Raw genomic sequence first — 27,207 nt, 5'->3', positions numbered from 1 at the left:
ATTTACAACATTAACAATGTCTATACCGTATTTCTGATCAATATGATACTATTTTAATGGACAAAAAAATTACTTTTCTTTGAAAAACAAGGACATTTCTAAGTGACCCCAAACGTTTGAACGGTAGTGTAGACTCGGTACCGGTACACCCTGTGTATAGCCTCGTTGTTGTTATTCTATTGTGTTACTTTTAGTTATTTTTTACTTTAGTTTATTTGGTAAATATTTTCTTAACTCTTTCTTGAACTGCACTGTTGGTTAAGGGCTTGTAAGTAAGTATTTCACGGTAAGGTCTACACTTGTTGTGTTCGGCGCATGTGACAAATAAAGTTGAATTTGATTTGATTACAGTATACTGAGTGTTACTGGTTTGTCTCCCCTGCTGCCTTTGTCTGCAGATCATGTGGTGTGTGAAGAGGAGTTTAAGTATGCCATGCTGGCCCTGAACTGTGTGTGTCCTGCTACCTCCACCCTCATCACCCTGTTGATCCACTCCTCTAGAGGACAGTGAGTACACACACACACACACACACACACACACTCTTTTTCCAGTGGGAGTGGGCGTGGGTGGTACCAGACAGGGGCAGTGAAGTATGTCCTTTGACCTAACAGATGCTGTGTACATTGAGCTGTACACAGCAGATTAATCATGGTAGATAGAATACTGACCTAAAGTAAACCCAGACCAGTCATGATCCTCTTAAACCCAGACCAGTCATGATCCTCTTAAACCCAGACCAGTCATGATCCTCTATCTGTTACCCCACCACCCCTCTACTTTCAGAACAGCACCCCCAGAGGCCTTCAGGCAACGTGCAGGAGCCTTCCAGCCCCTCAACAGGTCAGTGTGTGTCACTGTCCTCCTAAACCACCGACAACTCCCTCCCCCTCCTTCCATATCCCTGATGTACGGTGACATTAACTCGGCCAGGCATGCTGTCCCCATGAAACTGTCCATCTATTATTTACAGACGACAGTTGTTTCTGTAATGCAGTCCTTCTCACATCACCGCCACCCACAGCCACACTCTCCGCCCCACACCCTTCCTTTCTCACCTCCTGTTTCTCAACTCATCCTTTCTAAAGGCTGACAAAGTGAACACAGCCCATGTGTGAAACTCTCTCAATGTGTAGCGTTCAGCAGCGTCTATCTTGGCAGCTGTATTGCTCTGATAGTGTCTGTGTCCCTGTGTGTGTGTCTCAGTGCTGATTGAGTTATTGATTGGTTTCTGACACAGTTGTAAAGTGTTAACACTGCAGCCTTGAGGGGAAGTGTCTTTGATGTGGGGTTGATGCTGAAAGGGAAGCTGCGTGCAACACTGTTTAAAAGGTCAACTCTGTCCCCTAATGACCAATCCATTCCCTGATCGTGTCTCAGGGAGGGCGGGCCATGCTCAGCTGACCAGTGGCAGCGCACCTACCGCCGCTGCTCGGCCAATGAGGTGCATCACATTTGTCTGGAGGAGAGCAAGTTCTTTGGGGAGTACCAGGGGAAGAGTTTCACCTTCGCCTCCTTCCACGCACACAAGAAGTGAGTCAATAAGCAGACATGCACAAAGTTTACATTTGACATTTTAGTCATTTAGCAGACACTCTTAACCACACACACCCACACACCACACACCACACACATTTGACATTTTAGCCATTTAGCAGACGCTATTAACCACAAACACACACACTTCCTGTATCTGATCCTCTCCTCCTCGGCCAGGTATGGTGTGTGTCTGATCGGAGTGCGAAGGCTGGAAAATGCCAACATCCTGCTGAACCCAGGTCCCGGCCACATCATGGGCGGCTCAGACACCTGCTTCTACATCAACATTTCCAAGGAGGAGAATTCAGCTTTCGTCAGGGGCCACAGAGAGCCCACGCGGGGGGGCCCCAAGGGCAGTGACAGGGGGGTGGGGCCCCAGACCATCTACCATGGACTCACCAGACTGCCTGTCCACAGCATCATCGCCAGCATGGGTCAGTCAGTCTCACTGACTCACTGTGACACAGTTACACTCAGATACTTTGTCCAAGTGCACTTAGCATAATGTTTCTTATTATACAATTCTGACTTTCCTGATCCATGTACATGGCACAGATTAAGACATGTTTTACATGTTGATCCACAATAGGCAGATGTAAGAAGCCTAACAGTTGTATGAGGAATCAAACAGTATCTGATTGTAAGTCTCTGGTGATAAGAGCATCTGCCAACTAAGTGAAATGTATCTGGCATGTAGGTTTCCTTTTGTTTTAGAGACGTTTTACAACCACACCCCCTGGTGGAGAACTCTGGGACTTCTGGTTCTCAAAGTTTGAAAGTGAAAATGTGCCCCAGAACGATCACAGACACTGATGCAAACATAGCACACATGGCAAGCACAGATCCAGAATCAGTACTATTTGGCTTTGTGAGAGAACAATGGTACTCCCAGTCACAGCACATTGGTACTCTCACAAAGCCAAATAGTACTGATTCTGGATCTGTGCTTGCCATGTGTGCTATGTTTGCATCTGTATCTGTGTTTGTTCTAGGGCACATTTTCCCTTTAGCCTGTGCTTGTATGGACAGGACAGTGCTATAACTGTTTTCTACTAAGGGTGTGTACTGGTCATAGATTGTATGTGTGATTGTATGTGTCCTCTGTCCCCCGTAGGCACGGTGGCCATTGACCTGCAGGACTCCAGTGACAGCAGCCCAGAGGGCCAGGGCCCGGGGGGCATGACCATGGGCAGTGGGGGAGGTGGAGGTGGCAGGACCAGCTGGACAGAAGGGGGGCTGGGGGGTACTAACACCCTGGCCCTCCCAGCCACAGCAGACTCTGCCCAGGAGAGACGTCACAGCATCGCCCCTGTCCTGGAGCTGGTGGATGGGGTCAACTCAGCAACCTTCGACCCGCTGGGGGACCAATCAGAGGACGAGGGCGGGGACGAGGGGAAGGATGAGGGGGACGGAGACGAGAATGGCCAGTGGTGGGGTGGACGCTGCGAGTAAGTGTTTAAGAGTTGCCTGAGGTCTAATGTGTGTTTGAATTTGTTTGTTTGAGTCCTGCCATGTTGTGTCCTCAGACCCATGTGTAAATGTGTTCGTGTGTTTCTGTCTGTCTTTGTGTATGTGTGTGTGTGCGCGCGTGCGTGTGTGCGTGGCAGGTGGGTGAAGGGGTACCCGCTGAACTCTCCATACATTGGCAGTTCCCCTGCCTTGTGTCACCTGCTGCAGGAAAAAATGCCCTTCTGCTGCCTGCGCCTGGACAAGGTGGGAATCAGACTACTTCTGCCTTACTTCCCCTCAACTAGAACCATCCTCCCTCCCTACCTGACCCCTCTTCGATGATGATGATGACGTTCATGTAATCCAATTTATTTCCTGTGTCGTTCCCGTGTCATCTCCCTCCTACAGGCCTGCCACCACATCCCGTTCGAGGACGCTCGGTCCTACGGCTTTAAGAACAAGCTGATCATCGTGTCGGCGGAGAGTGCAGGAAACGGCCTGTACAACTTTATCGCACCCCTGAGAGCATACTACCGCCCCAAGAAAGAGCTCAACCCCATCGTGCTGCTACTGGAGAACATGTGAGCGGAAACAGACACATTGCAGGAAACCATAGAATTACATAGATATAGAACACTGTAAATCTCTATGGTGTAACCACACTGCAGGAAACTATAGAATTACATAGATATGGAACATTGTACATCTCTATGGTGTAACCACACTGTGGGTGGAGCATAGAGAGACTTGTCCTTTAGAGGCCCTCTTTAAACACACTGTCAGGGAAGAAGGGATGGTCTCATTTTAAGAGTTCCATTAACAGAATTTACTGTATGAAAATGTCTGTGTTTTAAGAGTTTATGGGCACTCTGCAGTGCACTGTGCACATAATATGAAATATTACTGTGGTTTCTCCTGGTGCAAAACCCCAATATGGGCATATTAAAGTGGAATCCAATAAAAGGCCAATAAAAAGCTGACTCATGGCCGTGTAGCGCTTTGCTATCCCACTGTTCTCTGCACACAGCAGCCAGGACTTTATATTTCAAATCTAAATCTAAAATCAAATCACATTTTATTTGTCACAGGTGAAATGCTTACTTACAAGCCCTTAGCCAATGCAGTTCAAGAAATAGAGTTAAGAAAATATTTACTAAATAAACTAAAGTAAAACATTTAATAAAAAGTAACACAATAAAATAACACTAACGATGTTATATACAGAGGGTACCGGTACCGAGTCAATGTGTGGGGGTACAGGTTAGTCGAGGTAATTTGTACATGTAGGTAGGGGTAAAGTGACTATACATAGATAATAGAATCTATGACTTATGTGGCTGGAGTCTTTGACAATTTTTTGGGCCTTCCTCTGACACCGCCTAGTATATAGGTCCTGGATGGCAGGAAGCTTGGCCCCAGTGATGTACTGGGCTGTACGCACTACCCTCTGTAGCGCTTTACGGTCAGATGCCGAGCAGTTTCCATAACAGGCGGTGATGCAACCGGTCAGGATGCTTTTGATGGTGCAGCTGTAGAACCTTTTGAGGATATGGGGACACATGCCAAGTCTTTTCAGTCTCCTGAGGGGGAAAAGGTGTTGTTGTGCCTTCTTCACAACTGTCTTGGTGTGTTTAGACCATGATAGTTTGTTGGTGATGTGGACACTAAGGAACTTGAAACGCTCGACCCACTCCACTACAGCCCCGTCGATGTGAATGGGGGCGTGTTCGGCCCTCCTTTTCCTGTAGTCCACTGTAGTCAGCTCCTTTGTCTTGGTCACATTGAGGTAGAGGTTGTTGTCCTGGCATCACACTGCCAGGTTTCTGACCTCCTCCCTATTGGCTGTCTCATCATTGTCGGCAACTGCTCGGCCTCCGACCGCAAGGCACTACAGAGGGTAGTGCGTACAGCCTGATACATCAATGGGGCCAAGCTTCTTGCCATCCAGGACCTCTATACCAGGCGGTGTCAGAGGAAGGCCCTAAAAATTGCCAAAGACCCCAGCCACACAAGTCATAGACTGTTCTCTCTGCTACAGCACGGCAAGCGGTACCGGAACGCCAAGTCTAGGTCCAAGTCTAGGTCCCTGTTGTATTCGGCGAATGTGACAAATAACATTTGATTTGATTTGATTGGGGGTTCTCTAGTAGCCTGGTTCCCAGATCTGTTTGTGCTGTCTTGCCAACTCCTATGGTGATTGACGCATGACAATAATAAGAGATAATGAGAGTTATAGGAGTTGGCAAGACAACACAAACAGATCTGAGACTCATGCTACTTCTCTATCTCTACCACTGCAGGGAGCCTGTTTATTTGTTGTGGTAGGTATACGTTTGTGCTGTATGTGTCTCCTGGTAATCCATTTGTGTTGTGATTGATTCAGACCCGAGCCAGACTTCCTGGAGGCTATCTGCTGGTTCCCCATGGTGTTCTACACAGTGGGCTCCATTGACAAGTAAGAGAATCCTCCTCAGTACCCTGGTGTCATCATCTGCTTTTCACTCCTACTCTACTTCTTTTCCTCTACTGCTAATTCATACTGTAGCAGCTACACCCCCCGAAGCTGTATATGGATTGACTTTGTTCTGTACTGTATATCATATCAGTGTCATGTCCTGACCAGTGAAAGAGGTCATTTGCCATAGTAGAATGGTCAGGGCGTGGCAGGGGGGTTTGTTTTGTATGTATTTTGGGTTTTCTGTTTCTATGTGGGTTTGTTCTAGTTATCTATTTCTATGTGTTAGTTTTCATGTTCGGCCGGGTATGGTTTCCAATGAGAGGCAGGTGTCTTTCGTTGTCTCTGATTGGAAGCCATACTTAGGCAGCCTGTTTTTCCTTTGGGGTTGTGGGTAGTTGTTTTCTGTTTAGTCTAAGTGTACCTGACGGGACTGTGTTGGTCGTGTTGTTATTTTGTCAAGTGTCTTCATTAAAGTATTGAAAATGAGCACTATCCACGCTGCGTCTTGGTCTCCATTTCACAACCCTTGTGACAGAACTACCCACCATAAAAGGACCAAGCAGCGAGAGAGGAGGTACCTGGAGTCATGGACGTGGGAGGAGATCCTTGATGTAAAGGGACCCTGGAGCCAGGCTGGGGAGTACCAGCGCCCGAAGGAGGAACTGGAAGAAGCGAAGAGGGAACGACGGTATTATGAGGCGTTGTATCCTCCAATTGAGGAGGTAAAGAGGCAGCCCACCCAAAATAAATTTTGGGGGGGGCATAAGGGGAGTTTGGCTAGGTCAGGGGGGAACCCTGACCTAACTACCCGGGCATTTCGGAGGGAGCCATGGAGGAAACCAGAGCCAGTCGGGGAATCAAGAGCGGATTACGACGCTAGATTCCGGAGAGGGGGACTGGCGGAAAGGGCACGACGGAGCAGACGCACAGAGGGAAGAGCTATGCAGTATGGAGTAATGCGCACTATGTCGCCCATACGCACTCACAGCCCGGTGCGGTCGATACAGGCTCCTCAACGTTGTCGTGCGACAGTTAGCCGGCAGCCAGGTAAAAGTGCGCCGGCTCAACGTATCTGGCCTCCAGTGCGGCTCCTCGGCCCAATATATCCTACGCCTGCTCCACGCACGATACCCCGCATTCTCCAGCACAGCCCAGTTCGTCCTGTGCCAGCGCTTCGCCCTTGCCAGGCTAAGGCCAGCATCGAGCCAGGACCGGTTATGCAAGCTGTAAGCATCAGACCTCCAGTGAAAATCCATGGTCCAGTATATCCTACGCCTGCTCCGCGCACGGTACCTCGCATTCCCCAGCACAGCCCAGTTCGTCCTGTGCCGGCGCTCCGCACTTGCCGGGCTAGCGTCAGCATTAAGCCAGGACGGGTTGTGCTAGCCGCGAGCGCCAGACCTCCAGTAAGCCTCCATGGCCCAGTACGTCCGGTGCCGGCTCCGCGCACTCGTCCCCCAGTGCGCCCTCCGCTCCTCAGCCCGGAGCCTCCAGCGATGCTCCTCAGCCCGGAGCCTCCAGCGACGCTTCTCAGCCCGGAGCCTCCGGCGACGCTCCCCAGCCCGGAGCCTCCAGCGACGCCTCCCAGTCCGGAGCCTCCGGCGACGCCTCCCAGTCCGGAGCCTCCGGCGACGCCTCCCAGTCCGGAGCCTCCGGCGACGCCTCTCAGTCCAGAGCCTTCAGCTGTGGTCTGCAACCCAGAGCCGTCAGCGGTGGTCTGCAGCCCAGAGCCTTCAGCGGTGGTCTGCAACCCAGAGCCTTCAGCGGTGGTCGGCAGCGCAGAACCTCTGGTAATGATCCACAGGTCAGCGTTCCAGAAGCAGAGGGATCTGCGGGCAGAACGGGGGCTACGCCCGGAGCCGGAGCCACATCCGTAGTTGGAGGATTGACGGAGGGTCTGGGTGTAGCACAGGAGCCGTCATGGACGGTGACCACCCTCCCTTCCCTCCATTTTTGTTTAGGGTTGTTTTTGTGGGGTTTTGGTTTGGTGTGCAGTCGGGGTCTGCACCTTCGGGGGGGGGGTACTGTCATGTCCTGACCAGTGAAAGAGGTCATTTGCCATAGTAGAATGGTCAGGGCGTGGCAGGGGGGTTTGTTTTGTATGTATTTTGGGGTTTTCTGTTTCTATGTGGGTTTGTTCTAGTTATCTATTTCTATGTGTTGGTTTTCATGTTCGGCCGGGTATGGTTTCCAATCAGAGGCAGGTGTCTTTCGTTGTCTCTGATTGGAAGCCATACTTAGGCAGCCTGTTTTTCCTTTGGGGTTGTGGGTAGTTGTTTTCCGTTTAGTCTAAGCGTACCTGACGGGACTGTGTTGGTCGTGTTGTTATTTTGTCAAGTGTCTTCATTAAAGTATTGAAAATGAGCACTATCCACGCTGCGTCTTGGTCTCCATTTCACAACCCCTGTGACAATCAGTTTGTCATTCCTGCTCTCTGCTCACTGCTATTTCTCTGTATATGGACAGTGTCAGTTCTGTTCCAATCTTTCTGTCTCAAGACATAAGTTCTATAATCCCAAGCCCCTTTCTCTTTCCCCCTCCCTCTCTCTCCCTCCCTCCCTCCCTCCCTCCCTCCCTCTTTCTCCTTCCAGCCTGGACAGTCTGCTGCGTTGTGGGGTGACGTTTGCTGACACCATGGTGGTGGTTGACAAGGAGAGCTCCATGATCGCTGAGGAGGACTACATGGCCGACGCCAAGACCATAGTCAACGTCCAGACCCTCTTTAGGTGGGCTGCTCAGCCATACACAACCATTATACATCCATCACACCATACCATCCTGCAGAATCCAACAGTTGTTTGTGTGCATTCATAGATATCTGCATTCAGCAAGCATTCTATGTCTAAGAATTTGAATGTGTCTCTTTCCTCTGTCCTCCCAGACTGTTCCCAGCCCTCAGTATCATCACTGAGCTCACCCACCCGGCCAACATGCGCTTCATGCAGTTCAAAGTCAAAGACCACTACTCCCTGGCTCTCTCCAAGCTGGAGAAGGTAACATTGTATTATGGTACTCTCTGTGGTGAGTCGGACCGTCCTAGTCAGATCATCTAATGATGGGTCATGTGGGAATGTCAAAAGGAAGTGGTACTTCATTACTGTAATGCTTTTCCATTTCGCTGTCTCTCTCTTCCTGTCTCTCTCTCTTTCTTCCTATCTCTCTCTTCCTGTCTCTCTCTCTTCCTGTCTCTCTCTCTCTTTGTCTCTCTCTCTCTCTCCCTGTCTCTGTCTCTCCCTGTCAATTCAATTCAATTTCAATTTAAGGGCTTTATTGGCATGGGAAACATATGTTAACATTGCCAAAGCAAGTGATGTAGATAATAAACAAAAGCGAAATAAACAATATAAATGTACAGTAAACATTACACTCACAGAAGTTCCAAAAGAATAAAGACATTTCAAATAATTTCAAGTCATATTATGTCTATATACAGTGTTGTAATGATGTGCAAATAGTTAAAGTACAAAAGGGAAAATATATAAACATAAACATGGGTTGTATTTACAATGTTGTTTGTTCTTCACTAGTTACCCTTTTCTTGTGGCAACTGGTCACAAATCTTGCTGCTGTAATGACACACTGTGGTATTTCGCCCAGTAGATATGGGAGTTTATCAAAATTGGGTTTGTTTTGGAATTCTTTGTGGATCTGTGTAATCTGAGGGAAATATGTTTCTCTAATATACATTTGGCAGAAGGTTATGAAGAGCAGCTCAGTTTCCTCCTCATTTTGTGGGCAGTGTGCACATAGCCTGTCTTCTCTTGAGAGCCAGGTCTGCCTACAGCGACCTTTCTCAATAGCAAGGCTATGCTCACTGAGTCTGTACATAGTCTAAGTTTTCCTTAAGTTTGGGTCAGTCAGAATGGTCAGGTATTCTGCCACTGTGTACTCTCTGTTTAGAGCCAAATAGCATTCTAGTTTGCGCATTTTTTTTTTGTTAATTCTTTCCAATGTGTCAAGTAATTATCTTTTTGTTTTCTCATGATTTGGTTGGGTCTAATTGTGTTGCTGTCCTGGGACTATGTGGAGTGTCTTTGTGTTTGTGAACAGAGCCTCATGACCAGCTTGCTTAGGGGACTCTTCTCCAGGTTCATCACTCTTTAGGTGATGGTTTTGATATGGATGGTTTGGGAATCGCTTCCTTTTAGGTGGTTGTAGAATTTAATGGCTCTTTTCTCTCTCTCTCCCTGTCTGTCTCTCTCCCTGTCTCTCACTCTCCCTGTTTCTCTCTCCCTGTCTCGCTCCCTGTCTCTCCGTCTTTCTCTCTCCCTGTCACAATCTCCCTGTCTTTCTCTCTCCGTCTCCCTCTCTCCGTCGCTCTCTCGCCCTGTTTCTGTCTCTCTGTCTCCCTGTCTCTCTCCCTCTCTCTCCTGTTTCTCTCTCTCCCTGTCTCTCTCTCTCCCTGTTTTCTTATTCCTGTGTATGGTGATCTGATAGAAAGAGAGAGAGAGGGGCTCCAACCTGGTCTTCATGTTTCGTCTACCCTTCGCTGCTGGGAAGGTGTTCAGTGTCAGCATGCTGGATACTCTACTGTATCAGGTTAGTCTGAATTCTCACACCAGCACAGCAACGCTCCATATTTCAAAACTCAGTCTACAATATTTGTATTGCCCCTTTATTGCTCAATGACCCTCTGTTGTTTGTTGTGTGTTCCCACCAGTCCTTTGTGAAGGACTACATGATTTCCATCACCAGACTGTTGCTGGGACTAGACTCCATGCCTGGCTCAGGCTTTCTCTGTGCTGTGAGTAACTCATCTACTCATGTCCTCAATAGTTATCATCAGAAAGCTATGAAATGTGATGATCAACAATATAATGTATAGTATATAGCTGCCTGGTACTGAGGTTGAAGGGACATCAGTGTAGCTCCCTGGTACTGAGGTTGAAGGGACATCAGTGTAGCTGCCTGGTACTGAGGTTGAAGGAACATTAGTGTAGCTGCCTGGTACTGAGGTTGAAGGGACATCAGTGTAGCTCCCTGGTACTGAGGTTGAAGGGACATCAGTGTATCTGCCTGGTACTGAGGTTGAAGGGACATCAGTGTATCTGCCTGGTACTGAGGTTGAAGAGACATCAGTGTATCTGCCTGGTACTGAGGTTGAAGGGACATCAGTGTATCTGCCTGGTACTGAGGTTGAAGAGACATCAGTGTATCTGCCTGGTACTGAGGTTGAAGGGACATCAGTGTAGCTGCCTGGTACTGAGGTTGAAGGGACATCAGTGTATCTGCCTGGTACTGAGGTTGAAGGGACATCAGTGTATCTGCCTGGTACTGAGGTTGAAGGGACATCAGTGTAGCTGCCTGGTACTGAGGTTGAAGGGACATCAGTGTAGCTGCCTGGTACTGAGGTTGAAGGAACATTAGTGTATCTGCCTGGTACTGAGGTTGAAGGGACATCAGTGTAGCTGCCTGGTACTGAGGTTGAAGGGACATTAGTGTAGCTGCCTGGTACTGAGGTTGAAGGGACATCAGTGTAGCTGCCTGGTACTGAGGTTGAAGGGACATCAGTGTAGCTGCCTGGTACTGAGGTTGAAGGAACATTAGTGTATCTGCCTGGTACTGAGGTTGAAGGAACATTAGTGTAGATGCCTGGTACTGAGGTTGAAGGGACGTTAGTGTGGCTGCCTGGTACTGAGGTTGAAGGAACATTAGTGTAGCTGCCTGGTACTGAGGTTGAAGGAACATTAGTGTAGATGCCAGGTACTGAGGTTGAAGGGGTATTAATGTAGCTGCCTGGTACTGAGGATGATGAAGGTGGGGTGTTTGGGTTCTCATAGATGAAGATCACTGAGGATGACCTGTGGATCCGCACCTATGGTCGACTCTACCAGAAACTGTGCTCCTCCACTGGTGACATCCCCATCGGCATCTACCGCACTGAAGCCCAAAAGTTACCCGTCTCTGAGGTACCTGTCTGGACAGAAAGATCATCATTTACAGGAGTCAATGACACCAAGCTGTACATCATCATGATGTTTTAGTGATAAAACATCAACACCCAGAATAAAAACTCACCTCACTCAATAACAACTCACAATATTAACAGCTGCTGCTTGATATTGGTCTGAGCTGTGTGTGTCTCTCTCTCTCAGTCCCAGGTGTCCATCACAGTGGAGGACTATGAGGACACCAGAGAGCCCAGAGAGCCCCTGCTGTCCCGGAGGGGTCCCCACCGCAACTCCACCTCTTCCGAACCCCCCTCCTCTTCCTCCCACTCCTCGGACCACCCCCTCCTCCGGCGGAAGAGCATGCAGTGGGCCAGAAGGCTGAGCAGGAAGGGGGGTCGGGGGCCCAGCGGGTCGAAGGGGGCCACAGGAAGCGCTGCGGAGAGGATCAGCCAGCAGAGACTGACCCTGTTCAGACGCTCTGAGAGACAGGAGCTCAACGCTCTGGTCCGCACGCGCATGAAACACCTGGGCCTCTCAGCCACCGGATTCAGTGAGTACTGTTGGATATGTTCTGAGGGGTGGATGTGTGGTCATGTAGCACTGCACTGTGCCTGCCTAATGGAATAGAACCGTTTGCTCATAGCTTTGTGTTTTCCTCCACTATTTTTTTAATCAATATTACTAAGGAACAACTTAATTGGTATCATTTGAGTTCCTGTGACATGTCATGTTTATTTCCTGTCTTGTGGTGTGTACTTCCTGTGTCAGATGGGATGACGGACCAGGGCAACAGGTTGTCTTACATCCTCATCAACCCCTCTCCTGACACCAGGCTGGAGCTGCACGATGTGGTGTGAGTACACAATATCCTGATGGCTCAGTCAAATCACACATCATCAGAAGGCAATTTCACACATTTTCCCTCAATATACTAGTCCAACTTAAATTAAGTCTTGCACATTCACTCAGGAAGAAATCACTAAAGTTAAGTGGGTAACCCTTCATAAAAAAGCCTGTAGGTATAATGGTTTATAACTTGTTATAAGAATGTATGAGCATTTGTTAAATGTATTATTCATCTAAGTGTGTTGGTGTGTGTGTCCCATGTCCAGGTACTTGATCAGACCAGACCCTCTGTCTCTGTTGCCTAACCAGGGGGGCAGTAGGAAGGTCAGCAACAGCCGCTCCGAGGGCCACAGATTCGACACACAGAACAGCACCCATTTGTGAGCGTAGACAACAGAACTCAGCAGCATAGTGGGAGTGGAGAGAGAAACGAGAGAGAGAAAGAGAGACAGAGAGAGAAAGAGAGAAACAGAGAAAGAGAGAGAGAGGAGGGGAGAGATATACTATAGGGAAGGACACATCTACTCTGAACAGACAGTCACAGCTGTCACTTAGTTTTGTATCCGAAAACTCTCAAGTGCATGGACCTTTTCTACAAGCTGATTTGTTTAATTTATGCACCGTTTCATTTTTGAAGTGGAGAGCTGGGGACACAGAAGTGCATTCAATGAACTTGTATTTGTATTTATGTATGTGCATGTACTGTATGTGTGTTATGAGCCAGACACTGCCATTTATATCTGGACAGCCAAAGGATCACATTTCCAAATGACCGTTATTTTTCTGTCTCTATGTGGTTGTGTATGTCGAGGTGATTGTAGCCGAGCCAACAGTATGCTGATCTAGGGTTTCATAAATATTTTTTGTACCTTTTTATCTGATCGTACTGTTACTTTAACTCTCAGTCAGTTCCCACGTTCATCTTTTAGCTCACCAGCAGCAGAGGAAGCCAAAGAGCAGTGATCACCTGTCAATTTCCACAATTAGAGAGCTAGCAGGCATACACTAATGCTGGATAATCTATAACACCATTTACTGTCTTCAGAAAGAAAGGGAAAAGCTTTGAAGGAGTGACCCAGTCGATGAGTATCTCTTGAACAAAGCTAATATTCGTTTACTGATTCATGTAACTTTATGGATAGTTCTGTGGCCAAGGCCAGCCTTTCTGTCTCAGTTAGTTAGTTAGTTAGTTAGTTAGTTAGATATTTAGTTAGTGTTTACCCTTCCCCCATCTCCTCAACCAGCTCGCTATTCTATTATTGTCATGCATGTTGGAGAGTCATGCATGTGGAGAGCAAGGACTTGAAAGCCGTGAATCTTTGTCTAAAACCCAGCAGAGGTTTAGCAGAGATGGTGGCGCCACCGTGTGGTGAGAATGCTGCTCAGCATCCCTGCACATTCAGTGCTGTTTCAACAGATATGGAAATATGTATATATTAAAGTTGCTATACATCTACTCTTTCAATGGCTCAGTTTGATTTCCAATTCATTTTCAAAGCTGTCATTATACTCTCACACTGTAGCCAAGCTTGGCTGCCGTGCCTGTGTATCTTGTTCCCCCAGTTATCGCTTGCTGCGATCATATGTTTGTATTGGTGCCAGTCAGCTCTGAAGGTTATGCATTTTATTGAGGTGTTTTCCTATCCTTATGAATCCCCTAATGGTCTTAATGCAGTCTCCGATAACGAGGGAACATTGCCTTTACATTTTAACCATGCTGTAATGCTGAACTTCAGCGATACAGATTGAATACGGCCCTATGTGTTTTATAAACATACAGAACATATATATAATTATAAACTGGGTGGCTCGGGCCCTGAATGCTGATTGGCTGACAGCCATGGTATATCAGACCGTATACCACGGATATGACAAAACATTTATTTCTACTGCTCTAATTACGTTAGTAACCAGTTTATAATAGCAATAAGGCACCTCGGGGGTTTGTGGTATGTGGCCAATATACCATGGCTAAGGGCTGTGTCAAGGCACTCCACTTTGTGTCGTGCGTAAGAACAGCCCTTAGCCGTGGTATATTGGCCACATACAGTCAGGGAAAAAAGTATTTGATCCCCTGCTGATTTTGTATGTTTGCCCACTGACAAAGAAATGATCAGTCTATAATTTTAATGGTAGGTTTATTTGAACAGTGAGAGACAGAATAACAACAAAAAAATCCAGAAAAACGCATGTCAAAAATGTTATAAATTGATTTGCATTTTAATGAGGGAAATAAGTATTTGACCCCCTCTCAATCAGAAAGATTTCTGGCTCCCAGGTGTCTTTTATACAGGTAACGAGCTGAGATTAGGAGCACACTCTTAAAGGGAGTGCTCCTAATCTCAGCTTGTTACCTGTATAAAAGACACCTGTCCACAGAAGCAATCAATCAATCAGATTCCAAACTCTCCACCATGGCCAAGACCAAAGAGCTCTCCAAGGATGTCAGGGACAAGATTGTAGACCTACACAAGGCTGGGATGGGCTACAAGACCATTGCCAAGCAGCGTGGTGAGAAGGTGACAACAGTTGGTGCGATTATTCGCAAATGGAAGAAACACAAAAGAACTGTCAATCTGCCTCGGCCTGTGGCTCCATGCAAGATCTCACCTCGTGGAGTTGCAATGATCATGAGAACGGTGAGGAATCAGCCCAGAACTACACGGGAGGATCTTGTCAATGATTTCAAGGCAGCTGGGACCATAGTCACCAAGAAAACAATTGGTAACACACTACGCCATGAAGGACTGAAATCCTGCAGCGCCCGCAAGGTCCCCCTGCTCAAGAAAGCACATATACATGCCCGTCTGAAGTTTGCCAATGAACATCTGAATGATTCAGAGGACAACTGGGTGAAAGTGTTGTGGTCAGATGAGACCAAAATGGAGCTCTTTGGCATCAACTCAACTCGCCGTGTTTGGAGGAGGAGGAATGCTGCCTATGACCCCAAGAACACCATCCCCACCGTCAAACATGTAGGTGGAAACATTATGCTTTGGGGGTGTTTTTCTGCTAAGGGGACAGGACAACTTCACCGCATCAAAAGGACAATGGACGGGGCCATGTACCGTCAAATCTTGGGTGAGAACCTCCTTCCCACAGCCAGGGCATTGAAAATGGGTCGTGGATGGGTATTCCAGCATGACAATGACCCAAAACACACGGCCAAGGCAACAAAGGAGTGGCTCAAGAAGAAGCACATTAAGGTCCTGGAGTGGCCTAGCCAGTCTCCAGACCTTAATCCCATAGAAAATCAGGGTTCCTTCACTTTCCATTTATCACACTGGTTCACATTCTGTCCTACTCTCACAGAAACACACTGCCTCTATTATTATACTCAAACCTACTCACACACTCACAAACAAACATACAGTCGTTATGAATGACTCATTAGATTAGATTACTCCTGCAAGGAAACACAAACTACCCTCTGACACAGTAAATCCCTGTCATTGTGAGTGTGGCAGTAGTAGGATGATTAAGGGTGTAACTGAGAGGGAAATCAGCCATATCACCTCCCGTGAGCAGCGTCATTATGAGTCATTTACCTCCCTCTAAGAACCACAGTGCTGGTCCAAGTGCTTTCCACTTCTTTTTATTTAACCTTTATTTAACTAGGCAAGTCAGTTAAGAATACATTCTTATTTACAATGACGGCCTACTCCGGCCAAACCCTTCCCTAACCTGGACGACGCTGGGCCAATTGTGCACTGCCCTATGGAACTCCCAATCACGGCCGGTTGTGATACAGCCCGGGATCGAACAAGGGTCTGTAGTAACGCCTCTTAGGAGCCGGTTTGTCCAGGCCGTGGGAAGCGTCCTCTCATCAGCTCTCTGAATCTGATCTACCTTCTGCTCCCAAAGCTGAGTTGTTTACATTACCTCATTCATCTTCCATTGTTCAATGGACACACAGCTTTTAGCTGCAGTCCAGGCTGCGTCCCCATGCCTACTGTTGGCTTAGCTCTCATCACAGTTTACATTATGTAACTTCCCACTGGGCACAGACTCAATTCAACGTCTATTTCACATTGGTTCAATGTCATTTCATTGAAATGACGTGGAAAGAATGTTGATTCAACCAGTGAGTGCCCGGTGGGTTCTATTTCATTTGCAACCACCATATTAACGTCCTTAATTTCCCATACACAACCCCTTCTGCCAATGGCACGCACACACACACACACACACACACACACACACACACACACACACACACACACACACACACACACACACACACACACACACACACACACACACACACACACACACACACACACACACACACACACACACACACACACACACACACACACACACACAACTCAGCATACTACCTCACTGGGTGTGGTGAGGCTACAGAATAAACAGTCAATGAAAATAATTGACGTTATAAATGGGGTGAGAAGGAGAGCCCCGAACAGTCACACACTCCAGGTCGAGGCAGAGACTGAAACGAGAAGAAATGGCAGCTAAAGCATGCAGCATCCTGATCACGGGGGCCAACCGAGGCCTGGGTTTGGAGATGGTTAAACAGATGGTGGAGTCTCCCTGGCCGGTCCGCCAGTTATTAGCCTGCTGCCGAGACCTAGACGGGCTCAGAGCTGAGGTGAGAGCAGAGAGAGGAGATTGGAGTGTTCCTTATTCCATGTTGTTCTTAGGGCATCTATGTCCTTGAGGGCAGAGCCATGTATTTAGAAAGTTGGGTCAAATTTTAGAATGTTATATTTTGTTTTAATTCTAGACATTCAGTTACATAGCCTTATTTAAATCAAATCAAATCAAATGTTATTGGTCACATGCATACAGTATATTTAGCAGATGTTATTGTGGGCGTAGCAAAATGCTTGTGTTTCAAGCTCCAACAGTGCAGTAGTATCTAACAATTCACAACAATACACACAAATCTAAAAGTAAAAGAATGGAATTAAGAAATATATAAATATCAGGATGAGCAATGTCATAGTGGCATTGACTAATATACAGTAGAATAGAATACAGTATATATATGAGATAAGTAAAGCAGTATGTAAACATTATTAAAGCGACTAGTGTTCCATTATTAAAGTGACCAGTGATTCCATGTCTATGTATATAGGGCAGCAGCCTCTAAGGTGCAGGGTGGAGTAATCAGGTGGTAGCCGGTTAGTGATGGCTGTTTAACAGTCTGATGGCCTTGAGATAGAAGCTGTTTTTCAGTCTCTTGGTCCCAGCTTTGATGCACCTGTACTGACCTCGCCTTCTGGATGATAGCGGGGTGAACAGGCCATTGCTCAGGTGGTTGATGTCCTTGATGATCTTTTTGGCCTTCCTGTGACATCGAGTGCTGTAGGTGTCCTGGAGGGCAGGCAGTGTGCCCCCAGTGATGCGTTGGGCAGACCGCACCACCCTCTGGAGAGCCCTGCGGTTGCGGGCGGTGCAGTTCCCGTACCAGGCGGTGATACAGCCCGACAATTATGCATCTTTAAAAGTTTGTGAGGGTCTTAGGGGCCAAGATTAATTTCTTCAGCCTCCTGAGGTTGAAGAGGTTCTGTTGCGCTTTCTTCACCACACTGTCTGTGTGGGTGGACCATTTCAGATTGTCAGTGATGTGTACGGTGAGGAACTTGAAGCTTTCCACCTTCTCCACTGCGGTCTCGTCGATGTGGATAGGGGCGTGCTCCCTCTGCTGTTTCCTGAAGTTCACGATCAGCTCCTTCATTTTGTTGACGTTGAGGGAGAGATTATTTTCCTGACACCACTCCGCCAGGGCCCTCACCTCCTCCATGTTGGTAATCAGACCTACTACTGTTGTGTGGTCTGCAAACTTGATGATTGAGTTGGAGGCGTGATTGGCCACGCAGTAATGGGTGAACAGGGAGTACAGGAGGGAGCTGAGCACGCACCCTTGTGGGGCCCCAGTGTTGAAGATCAGCGAAGTGGAGATGTTGTTTCCTATCTTCCCCACCTGGGGGGCGGCCCGTCAGGAAGTCCAGGACGCAGTGGCACAGGGCGGGGTTCAGACCAGGGCCCCGAGCTTAATGATGAGCTTGGAGGGTACTATGGTATTGAAGGCTGAGCTATAGTCAATGAACGGCATTCTTAGGTAGGTATTCCTCTTGTCCAGATGGGATAGGCAGTGTGCAGTGCAATGGTGATTATTAAATATTCCCCATATAATGTTAATAGGGCGCTCACATGGCTGCCTTAGAATGTTGAAATAGTGTCATGTAAATCCTCAATGGCCCAACTCTCTAAATACATGGCTCTGCTTGAAGGCAAACTCTACTGAATAAGGAAAACTCTACTGAGCAAAGATAGAAAATAAAGCCTTCCTGGAGATGTATTTTCTGTGTCTAACCAACAATGTGTCCTTTGTGTTTAAGGGTCTGCGAGACCTGGCAAAGAAGCACCCGAATGTCATCACTGTCATCCGTCTTGGTGAGTACTCGCTCTGTTCCATTCTTTTGTTTCTTCACGCTCTAGCACTAGGACTATTGAGCCTATTAATGGCACTGTTGTCAATCTCACCAGTCACAGCATGCACTTGTATTGCCTGTACTGTATGAATCACATGGCAGAGTGCCAGGTTACTCTGAGCTGGCCAGCTGGGATGTTAGACTGGATACTGGGGTTGACTAGCCCCAGATCTGTTTGTGCTTGAAGGATAATTACAGTTAGGGGTGGCAAGACAGCACAAACAGATCTGGGTTTAGTCTAGCGGTTGACTGACTGACTTTTTCTCCTCTGTGTCTGTCAGACGCCACAGACCCCTGCAGCATTAAGGAGTCAGCCAAGCAGGTGGGCAGTCTAGTGGGGAAGGCTGGGCTCAACCTGCTGGTAAACAACACGGGGATGCTGACTCACGGCACCATGCAGACCACAAGTACCCAGAAAATGCAAGCTGCATTCAACACCAACATCATGGGCCCCATGGACGTCACTAAGGTGAGAGCAGAGAGCCAGAAAAACACACATACAAATACATTTTAGAGGACATTGAAAATGTATTTGTTTTTCCTAAGGTCTACAAACAAAAGGTGTAGAATACTGAAGAATGATTCATCATTTTTGTTTTCTCTGTCTCCCTCTCTGTCCCTGTGGTCCTCATTAGGAGTTTCTGCCCTATCTGCAGGCAGCAGCCACAGCCAGTGGGAAACCAGGAATGTCCTGTAGTAAGCCAGCTGTGTTCAGCATTTCCAGCACGGTGGGCTCCATGGCAACCATCAAGGAGATGTATTCTTTCTTCCCTATGGCATCAGCAAAGTAAACAGACCTCTGTTACCTTGCCTATTATAACACATCCTCTCCCATCACATTATATTCCCTGTCAGGTTAGCCCAGCCATGTCAGTGGAGGCTGGTGTCAATTTAAATCGGCGGACGGGCTCTTTGTAATGGCTGGAATGGAATACATGTCATGTGTGATGAGTTTGAAACCTTTTCATTCATTCCGTAGTCATGGTTCTACATCCAATCTATTGTCCTGTATCCTCTCCTCTTTAACAGCCTCCCTCCCTTCTCTCTTCCTGCTCCTCCTTTCCTCTCCTCTCAGGCTGGTCTGAACATGCTGACGCTCTGCGCTACAGAGGAGTTCAGGAAGGATGAGATCCTGTTTGTGGTCCTGCACCCGGGCTGGGTCCGCATTGACATGGATGGAGAAGGGGTGAGTCTGACTGGCAGGGTGCTTCTATTGACCACATTGACCTCAGGGGTGGGAAAGGATGTAATGAACTATGTTTAAGCATCTTAGAGCAGTGTTGTCCCAATAGTCCATCAGGAGCAGGAGTCAGAACCCAATAGTGGGTCGTGGCATAAGCCTAAAACTGGGCTTTAGTCTGATGTTCTGTTTTGATTATCTGGAGGGGTCAAGACAACATTTGAAAGGTTTTGATTAGTCATGGCCCAATAAAGTCTAATACCACTACTGCCACAAAGGCCGACCATGTATGTGTTTACTATGACCACCAGGGGGCGATCGATGCTCCAGAGAGTGTGGAAGGACTGCTGTGCATGATGGACTCCTTACTGAGAAACAGACTGGGGCCTTCCTGGACCATGAGGGCAAAGTCATGCCTTGGTAAACTCACTGGATTGTACTGAATACTGGAGAACTCTGAACACAATCATTTATAATCATTCTATAAACCTTCTATAAATATGCATCAAATAAACATGAGTACAATCAAGTGGTATCCCCCCAAAGTTTATTCAATTGAGAAAAAAAATAACATTTTGGGGCTTTTATATACAGGAATTGTAATATTCATTGTGTCGTATCGAATCGTATATCTTCATTCATCTCACACATGCTCTTTACTACACGTTCCATAACATGGCAAAAAAGCCAATGTCAAATGGAGTCTTTCGGTAATAATCAGTATCTAATTTCTTCTATCGATAAAGTCAAAAAGGTAATCAAAAAAATCTCTTAAAGATCTTACAAAATGTTTTCCACACACACCGTGCCAAACATTTCACTATGCCATTACCTATGTGTCTGGAGGCTGGATATGTGCCTTGGATGTACAGCTACCACTCTCTTTGAATGGTGCTGTCAGAACCCCTCCTCATCACCAGGTGGCGCTGTTCCACACAGCCACTTTGACCGGGCAGATCTTCAGCGGGCCGGGGTTGTTTCCGTTGATGTTGGCCCCAGGGCAGAAGAAGGGGAACATCCTCTCAGTGAAGATATCATTGAAGGTGTAGATGGACGTCATGTTAACAGGGTTGGAGAAGGTCACCTCCCCAGAGTCGTAGTCCAGCTGCACCCTGACCCTCTTCAGCCCCCCTGTCAGTTTGAGAAGGGTGCGTGGCCGGGTCATGGCCATATACTCACCCTCGCAGTGGGAGATCATCCACAAGCCGCCCTCAGGGCAGCCTGAGATCCGGCCCTTCCTGTTGATGGACTCCTTGGCCACACCCAGCATCCAGTCGTCCTTGTCCCCCACCTCTACCTCCCAGGCGTGGCAGCCGGTGGTGAAGCCCTCAGAGCCCAGGACGAACACGAAGTGGTCAAAACGCTCTGGGTTGTCTGGGAGCACCTGCACATGACCACTGTTGGTCACACTGGTCAGGTCCTTGTTCAGAGAGAGCCAGGAGTAGGCCGTGTTAGGATCCAGAGTCACAGGAGCTGGGAGATGGAGAAAAGGGCTTTAGTGATGGAAACAGTTTTAGAAAATATTTACAAGTTGTGGATTTAGTAATAAATGAATTATCGTACATCTATACGAGTTAGTAGAAGTTCACTAGAACATTAGTTAATACAGTTATAGCTAGCTAGATACCAAACAAGCCAAAGACTGGAGCATAAACAGACTACTGTAGTCTTGCTATACATACTGTACTCCACCAGCCCCACCATCTTCTCCCAGACCTTGTACTTGAGGGAGCTGACATGTTTTGCCACGTTGATCAAAGCACCTGAGATCTCCTCTGGACCCTTCTGAGGTATCACAGCTCTGCAACAATATAACAGACAGTTAGTTCTAGTTGGAGTTTGGTACATTACATTATAAAGGTATTAGGTACTCAAGTCAGAACACTTACCTCTTCTTTGTGTTTCTGTAGTTCTGAAAAGGTAACAAAACAAATGTTTTGTAACTGTTTGTACTGTCAATACTGCTGGTTTATACAAGTTCCTATTCTTCTTACCTGGAGGAAAAGAGCATCACTGGAGGCTATTTCATTATCAATAGCGATGATGGCATGAGAGAGGGTGAGGATGTCTGCCGTGATGCCCTCTGTCTTCTTCCTCACCAGATGTCTCTTCTGCTCATCTTCCTCCTGTAGGATAGCTATCCTGGCTTCCTCCTCATTCTGAAGGAACTGCCTGAGCTGCTCAAACTCCTCTCTGATGTGATTCTCTGTCTGCTGGGTCTGGCTCTGGACAAACAGGAGAAACGGGTCATAGGAGGGATACAATCTTATATATAACTCTAGAACAGTGGCACACAATGGCAGACATTTGTCAAAACGTTGTTTTGGTAGGCAAGCCATTGACAACAAAGTCTCTTACAACCTAGACATGTCTGATTTCTGATTTGTGTGATAAATTCAATCAATTTAAAATAACTTTATTATCCCTCAAGGGGAAATTGCTTGGTCAAACACCAGACACAAACACCAGGCACAAAGCATATTGACTGCTTTGTCCACATGAGGATATACTGTACACAAGTTATAAGACCATATTTTCAAGGGTTTGTTTTTTCAAAGGCATTCCTCCAACTGTTTACAGACTAACAGTGTGTGAGCTAAACATCAGTCAGTGTTGTGTTGGGATCTGCTGATGTCCCACGGTTTTGGACGCCCTGTTTGTTGATACCTTGATGTGCACAGTTGTGTCATCACACTCCTGCTTGGCTTCATAGAGGCCACGGAGGCACTTCTTCAGAGGGATCAATTCTTTCTTCATTTCTTCCTGAGGGAGAGAGAGGAGGGGGGGAGGGAGAGAGAGAGAACGTTTTTAGAGATACCACTGTAAAGTGTATAAGCGGTAAAGTGGAAGCTTAGCTCAAGAAAATCTAGCCGTGTAAACACGAACGTCAACGGCAGAGCTAAAGCTCATCTGAGGTCGTGCATAGGCTGCTGTTTAACCGTAATCAGGATATTTTGGTGATACTTCTTTTGGTGACACCATATTCTATGGTTTCTGGAGTACCATCTGCAACTGCACGCAAACGTTTACAATAGAAAAGTTTATTCTGAATCGAGAATTAAGAAAGTATCACCGGGTAAGGGTTAGTTGAAAAATTGCTGCCAGTGCATTGCACTAGCATACGGTGTAACTGTGTAAGGAAGCATTCACGTATCACCTTACAATGTGTATTTATTTTTTTTTAAATTTATCCAGCTATCAGATACAGTATCAATGGCTCTGGATCCCTTTCGAAATGTCACTGTTGTGAAATGTGTCACATCAATAACAATCATGTTTCACAATAGTTATGTTTGATAGCTGACGGTACAGCTTCAAGTTTTATACTGTTGCTAAAACGAGCTGGATTAAGAATACATTTTCAAGGTAGTATGGTCAATATAAAGTAGTATATCTGAATAAAAACTGTGAAATTAAAAGATTATCTGACAGAATACAATATTTGCAACACCATAAAAGAGAGGGTTACACAACCATCCAAAACTGAATGATACGAGACAAGCCATTCTAACCTTGAGCTCCTGGGCCCCCTCCTCCAGTGGGATCACACAGTGGCCCTGGTGCCTCTTAGACGTGTGACACACACAGCAGAGCACCTCGGCATCGTCCTGGCAGAACAGCTTCAGCACCTCCCCGTGTGTGGGGCACTTCGCCTCAGACTTCACTGAGACGCCCCCTCTGTCCGGCCCCCCGCCCGCCTCGCCCTGGCTCCTCTGCTCCCTGAAGAAGGTATCAGCCACGTTCTTCAGAGCCAGGCTCACTGTGGGCTCCGTCAGGGAACACTTCCTGCGGCACACGGGACACTCGCGCCTTGCCTTCTTCTGGTTCCAGAACTGCTGCAGGCAGGCCCGGCAGAAGCTGTGGGTGCACTTGAGCACCACAGGGTCCCTGAAGATCTCGCAGCACACAGAGCAGGTTAGCTCGTCCTCCAGCATGGAGCCCGAGTGAGAGGACACGGCCCTGGGCCGCAGAGCCATGACCACCTTGGGGCTCTGTAAGAACGAAGGTTTCCCAGGCTGGGAGGAAGCCCGTGGGCGCAGCGCCATGACTGGCTCCTGCACTGTAGCTAGAGACTACTGTGGTGTATTCCCTTTTCAGTGGAGGAAATATCATTCAGCAGTGCTGTAGCATCTACTCTTTCCTGAGGAAAGCTCTCTGCCAGCTCTATCTCACATCCAGGAACAGACACTGGACTGACAGCTATGGACACACAACATAGTAAATGAGGGACATGAGATCACATCCTATGGGTGACCTGGACTTGTAGAACAGGTCCTGCTCCGCCCCCCAAGGGAAAAATGTCTTTAAAAGCCAAATCACGTCCCCTGGCCTCCTACCTGCCCACAACAGGATTCTAAGAAACTAGTCCTTAGTTATTATGCCTAACCCAACTGACCTCCCAGTCAGAGTCAGTCTGCCTGTTTCTGAGAAACGAGAGGCGGGAGTGTCATGTCTGGGTAGAGCCTGGAGCAACAGGTGCTGCGGTGGGAGTAGGGTTAGGAGGCCTCCGACTGGGCACAAACTAGTTGAATCAACTTTGTTCCAACGTAATTTGTCAGCGTATTGTGACGTGGAATCTACGTGGAAAATACATTGGATTTGAAAAAAGTAATCAATGTAAACTGTTGTTTTGAGGGTGAAACTTAAACCACAGGATTATGTCATCATTGTAACACGTTTTTAACGTAGGCACAGATGTCAATTCAACGTCTATTCCACGTTGATTAACTGTAATTTCATTGAAATTACATGGAAACAATGTTGAGTCAACCAGTGTGTGCCAAGTGCGTTGTATAAAATATGTTGAATTTGTACCTTTGAAATGAAGTCAGATGCAGTGGCTGCCCATCCATTAGGGGCGGAGCCCCACTTGTGATAGGTCAACAACAACAAATAATCTACATATATATATATATATATACAGTACCAGTCAAAAGTTTGGACACACCTACTCATTCTAGGGTTTTTATTTATTTTACTATTTTCTACAATCTTTATTTAACTAGGCAAGTCAGTTAAGAACAAATTGTTATTTACAAGGACGGCCTACCCCAGCCAAACCCAAATTACGCTGGGTAAATTGTGTGCCACCCTATGGGACTCCCAATCACGGCCGGATGAGATACAGCCTGGATTCAAACTAGGGACTATAGTGACGCCCTCTTGCACTGAGATGCAGTGACTTAGACCGCTCGGGAGCAGCAGTAATAATAGTGAGCAGAATAATAGTGAAGACATCAAAATTACAGTTGAAGTCGGAAGTTTACATACACTTAGGTTGGAGTCATTAAAACTAGTTTTTCAACCACTCAGCAAATTTAGTTTTGGCAAGTCGGTTAGGACATCTACTTTGTGCATGACACAAGTAATTTTTCCAACAATTGTTTACAGACAGATTATTTCACTGTATCACTATTTTAGTGGGTCAGAAGTTTACATACACTAAGTTGACTGTGCCTTTAAACAGCTTGGAAAATTCCAGAAATGTTTTCATGGCTTTAGAAGCTTCTGATAGGCTAATTGACATCATTTGAGTCAATTGGAGGGGTACCTGTGGATGTATTTCAAGGCCTACCTTCAAACTCAGTGCCTCTTTGCTTGACATCATGGGAAAATCAAAAGAAATCAGCTAAGACCTCAGAAAAAAAATTGTCGACCTCCACAAGTCCGGTTCATCCTTGGGAGCAATTTCCAAATGCCTAAAGGTACCACGTTCATCTGTACAAACAATAGTATGCAAGTATAAACACCACTGGACCACGCAGCCGTCATAGCGCTCAGGAAAGAGACGCATTCTGTTTCCTGGAAATAAAGGTACTTTGGTGCGAAAAGTGCAAATCAATCCCAGAACAACAGCAAAGGACCTTGTGAAGATGCTGGAGGAAACAGGTACAAAGTATCTATATCCACAGTAAAACAAGTCCTATATCGACATAACCTGAAAGGCCGCTCAGCAAGGAAGAAGCCACTGCTCCAAAACCGCAATAAAAAAAGCCAGACTACAGTTTGCAACTGCACATGGGGACAAAGATCGTACTTTTTGGAGAAATGTCCTCTGGTCTGATGAAACAAAAATAGAACTGTTTGGCCATAATGACCATCGTTATGTTTGGAGGAAAAAGGGGAGGCTTGCAAGCCGAAGAACACCATCCCAACCGTGAAGCATGGGGGTGGCAGCATCATGTTGTGGGGGTGCTTTGCTGCAGGAAGGACTGGTGTACTTCACAAACTAGATGGCATCATGAGGTAGGAAATTTATGTGGATATATTGAAGCAACATCTCAAGACATCAGTCAGGAAGTTAAAGCTTGGTCGCAAATGGGTCTTCCAAATGGACAATGACCCCAAGCATACTTCCAAAGTTGTGGCAAAATGGCTTAAGGACAACAAAGTCAAGGTATTGGAGTGGCCATCACAAAGCCCTGACCTCAATCCCATAGAAAATGTGTGGGCAGAACTGAAAAAGCGTGTGCGAGCAAGGAGGCCTACAAACCTGACTCAGTTACACCAGCTCTGTCAGGAGGAATGGGCCAAAATTCACCCAGCTTATGGGAAGCTTGTGGAAGGCTAGCCGAAACGTTTGACCCAAGTTAAACAATTTAAAGGCAATGCTACCAAATACTAATTGAGTGTATGTAAACTTCTGACCCACTGGGAATGTGATGAAAGAAATAAAAGCTGAAAGAAATAATTCTCTCTTCTATTATTCTGACATTTCACATTCTTAAAGTAAAGTGGTGATCCTAACTGACTTAAGACAATTTTTACTAGGATTAAATGTCAGGAATTGTGAAAAACTGAGTTTAAATGTATTTGGCTAAGGTGTATGTAAACTTCTTACTTCAACTGTATGAAATAACACATATGGAATTATGAAGTAACCAAAAAAGTGTTAAACAAATCAAAATATGTTTTATATTTGGGATTCTTCAAAGTAGCCACCCTTTGCCTTGATGACAGCTTTGCAAGCTCTTGGCATTCTCTCTACCAGCTTCATGAGGTAGTCACCTGGAATGCATTTCAATTAACAGGTGTGCCTTGTTAAAAGTGAATTTGTGGAATTTCTTTCCTTCTTATATATATATATATATATTGTTTTAGATTTTTTATTCTTGTTTTAATTTATGTAAAGTGACTTTGGGTCCTTGAAAATCAATATATAAATACAATATATTATTATTATTATTTTCATCATCATTATTAAAATCCCTTAAACTCGTGGGAATTGACCTATATGGATAGGGCTAAATTGAAATGTTTCTTACAGAATAAAATATGGAAAGCATATGCATACCTGTCACGCCCTGACCTTAGAGAGCCTTTTCATTCTCTAGTTTAGTTAGGCCAGGGTGTGACTAGGGTGGGTACTCTAGTTTTTATATTTC

At 46.5% G+C, this 27,207-nt stretch overlaps 2 protein-coding genes and 1 pseudogene across 3 annotated transcripts in view; 2 read left to right on the top strand and 1 right to left on the bottom strand.

The window, feature by feature from the left end:
• Window positions 1-13,630, top strand: part of LOC106598152 (potassium channel subfamily T member 2) — an 82,296-nt gene extending 68,666 nt beyond the window's left edge. Inside the window, exons 15-30 of the mRNA XM_045715407.2 lie at window positions 399-507; window positions 785-841; window positions 1,379-1,531; window positions 1,715-1,971; window positions 2,652-2,985; window positions 3,145-3,250; window positions 3,395-3,567; window positions 5,370-5,441; window positions 8,036-8,170; window positions 8,326-8,437; window positions 9,882-9,983; window positions 10,105-10,188; window positions 11,225-11,353; window positions 11,540-11,885; window positions 12,104-12,188; window positions 12,448-13,630. Coding sequence (XP_045571363.1) covers window positions 399-507; window positions 785-841; window positions 1,379-1,531; window positions 1,715-1,971; window positions 2,652-2,985; window positions 3,145-3,250; window positions 3,395-3,567; window positions 5,370-5,441; window positions 8,036-8,170; window positions 8,326-8,437; window positions 9,882-9,983; window positions 10,105-10,188; window positions 11,225-11,353; window positions 11,540-11,885; window positions 12,104-12,188; window positions 12,448-12,565 — 2,372 coding nt within the window. The 3' untranslated portion in view covers window positions 12,566-13,630. The remainder of the gene's footprint in view (window positions 1-398; window positions 508-784; window positions 842-1,378; window positions 1,532-1,714; window positions 1,972-2,651; window positions 2,986-3,144; window positions 3,251-3,394; window positions 3,568-5,369; window positions 5,442-8,035; window positions 8,171-8,325; window positions 8,438-9,881; window positions 9,984-10,104; window positions 10,189-11,224; window positions 11,354-11,539; window positions 11,886-12,103; window positions 12,189-12,447) is intronic.
• A 2,991-nt stretch (window positions 13,631-16,621) lies between these two features.
• LOC106597555 (C-signal-like) lies at window positions 16,622-20,331 on the top strand (annotated as a pseudogene). The gene is made up of 6 exons (XR_014391806.1): window positions 16,622-16,793; window positions 18,550-18,604; window positions 18,924-19,111; window positions 19,278-19,416; window positions 19,695-19,828; window positions 20,134-20,331. The product of XR_014391806.1 is annotated as a C-signal-like (transcript).
• Window positions 20,332-20,352: 21 nt separating this feature from the next.
• LOC106601660 (E3 ubiquitin-protein ligase TRIM35-like) lies at window positions 20,353-24,044 on the bottom strand. The gene is made up of 6 exons (XM_014194010.3): window positions 23,335-24,044; window positions 22,490-22,585; window positions 21,817-22,047; window positions 21,712-21,734; window positions 21,505-21,623; window positions 20,353-21,295 (listed from the first exon to the last, which is right to left on the bottom strand). Exons 1-6 carry the CDS (start codon window positions 23,866-23,868, stop codon window positions 20,736-20,738), a joined length of 1,563 nt encoding a protein of 520 aa, XP_014049485.2. The 5' UTR covers window positions 23,869-24,044; the 3' UTR covers window positions 20,353-20,735.
• Window positions 24,045-27,207: the final 3,163 nt, after the last annotated feature.

This window comes from Salmo salar, chromosome 03 (assembly GCF_965601325.2).
Source record: "Salmo salar chromosome 03, fSalSal1, whole genome shotgun sequence".
Classification (NCBI taxonomy): Eukaryota; Metazoa; Chordata; class Actinopteri; order Salmoniformes; family Salmonidae; genus Salmo; species Salmo salar.
Note: the sequence above shows the minus strand (reverse complement) of the source record. Positions and strands in the feature narration are given on the sequence as shown.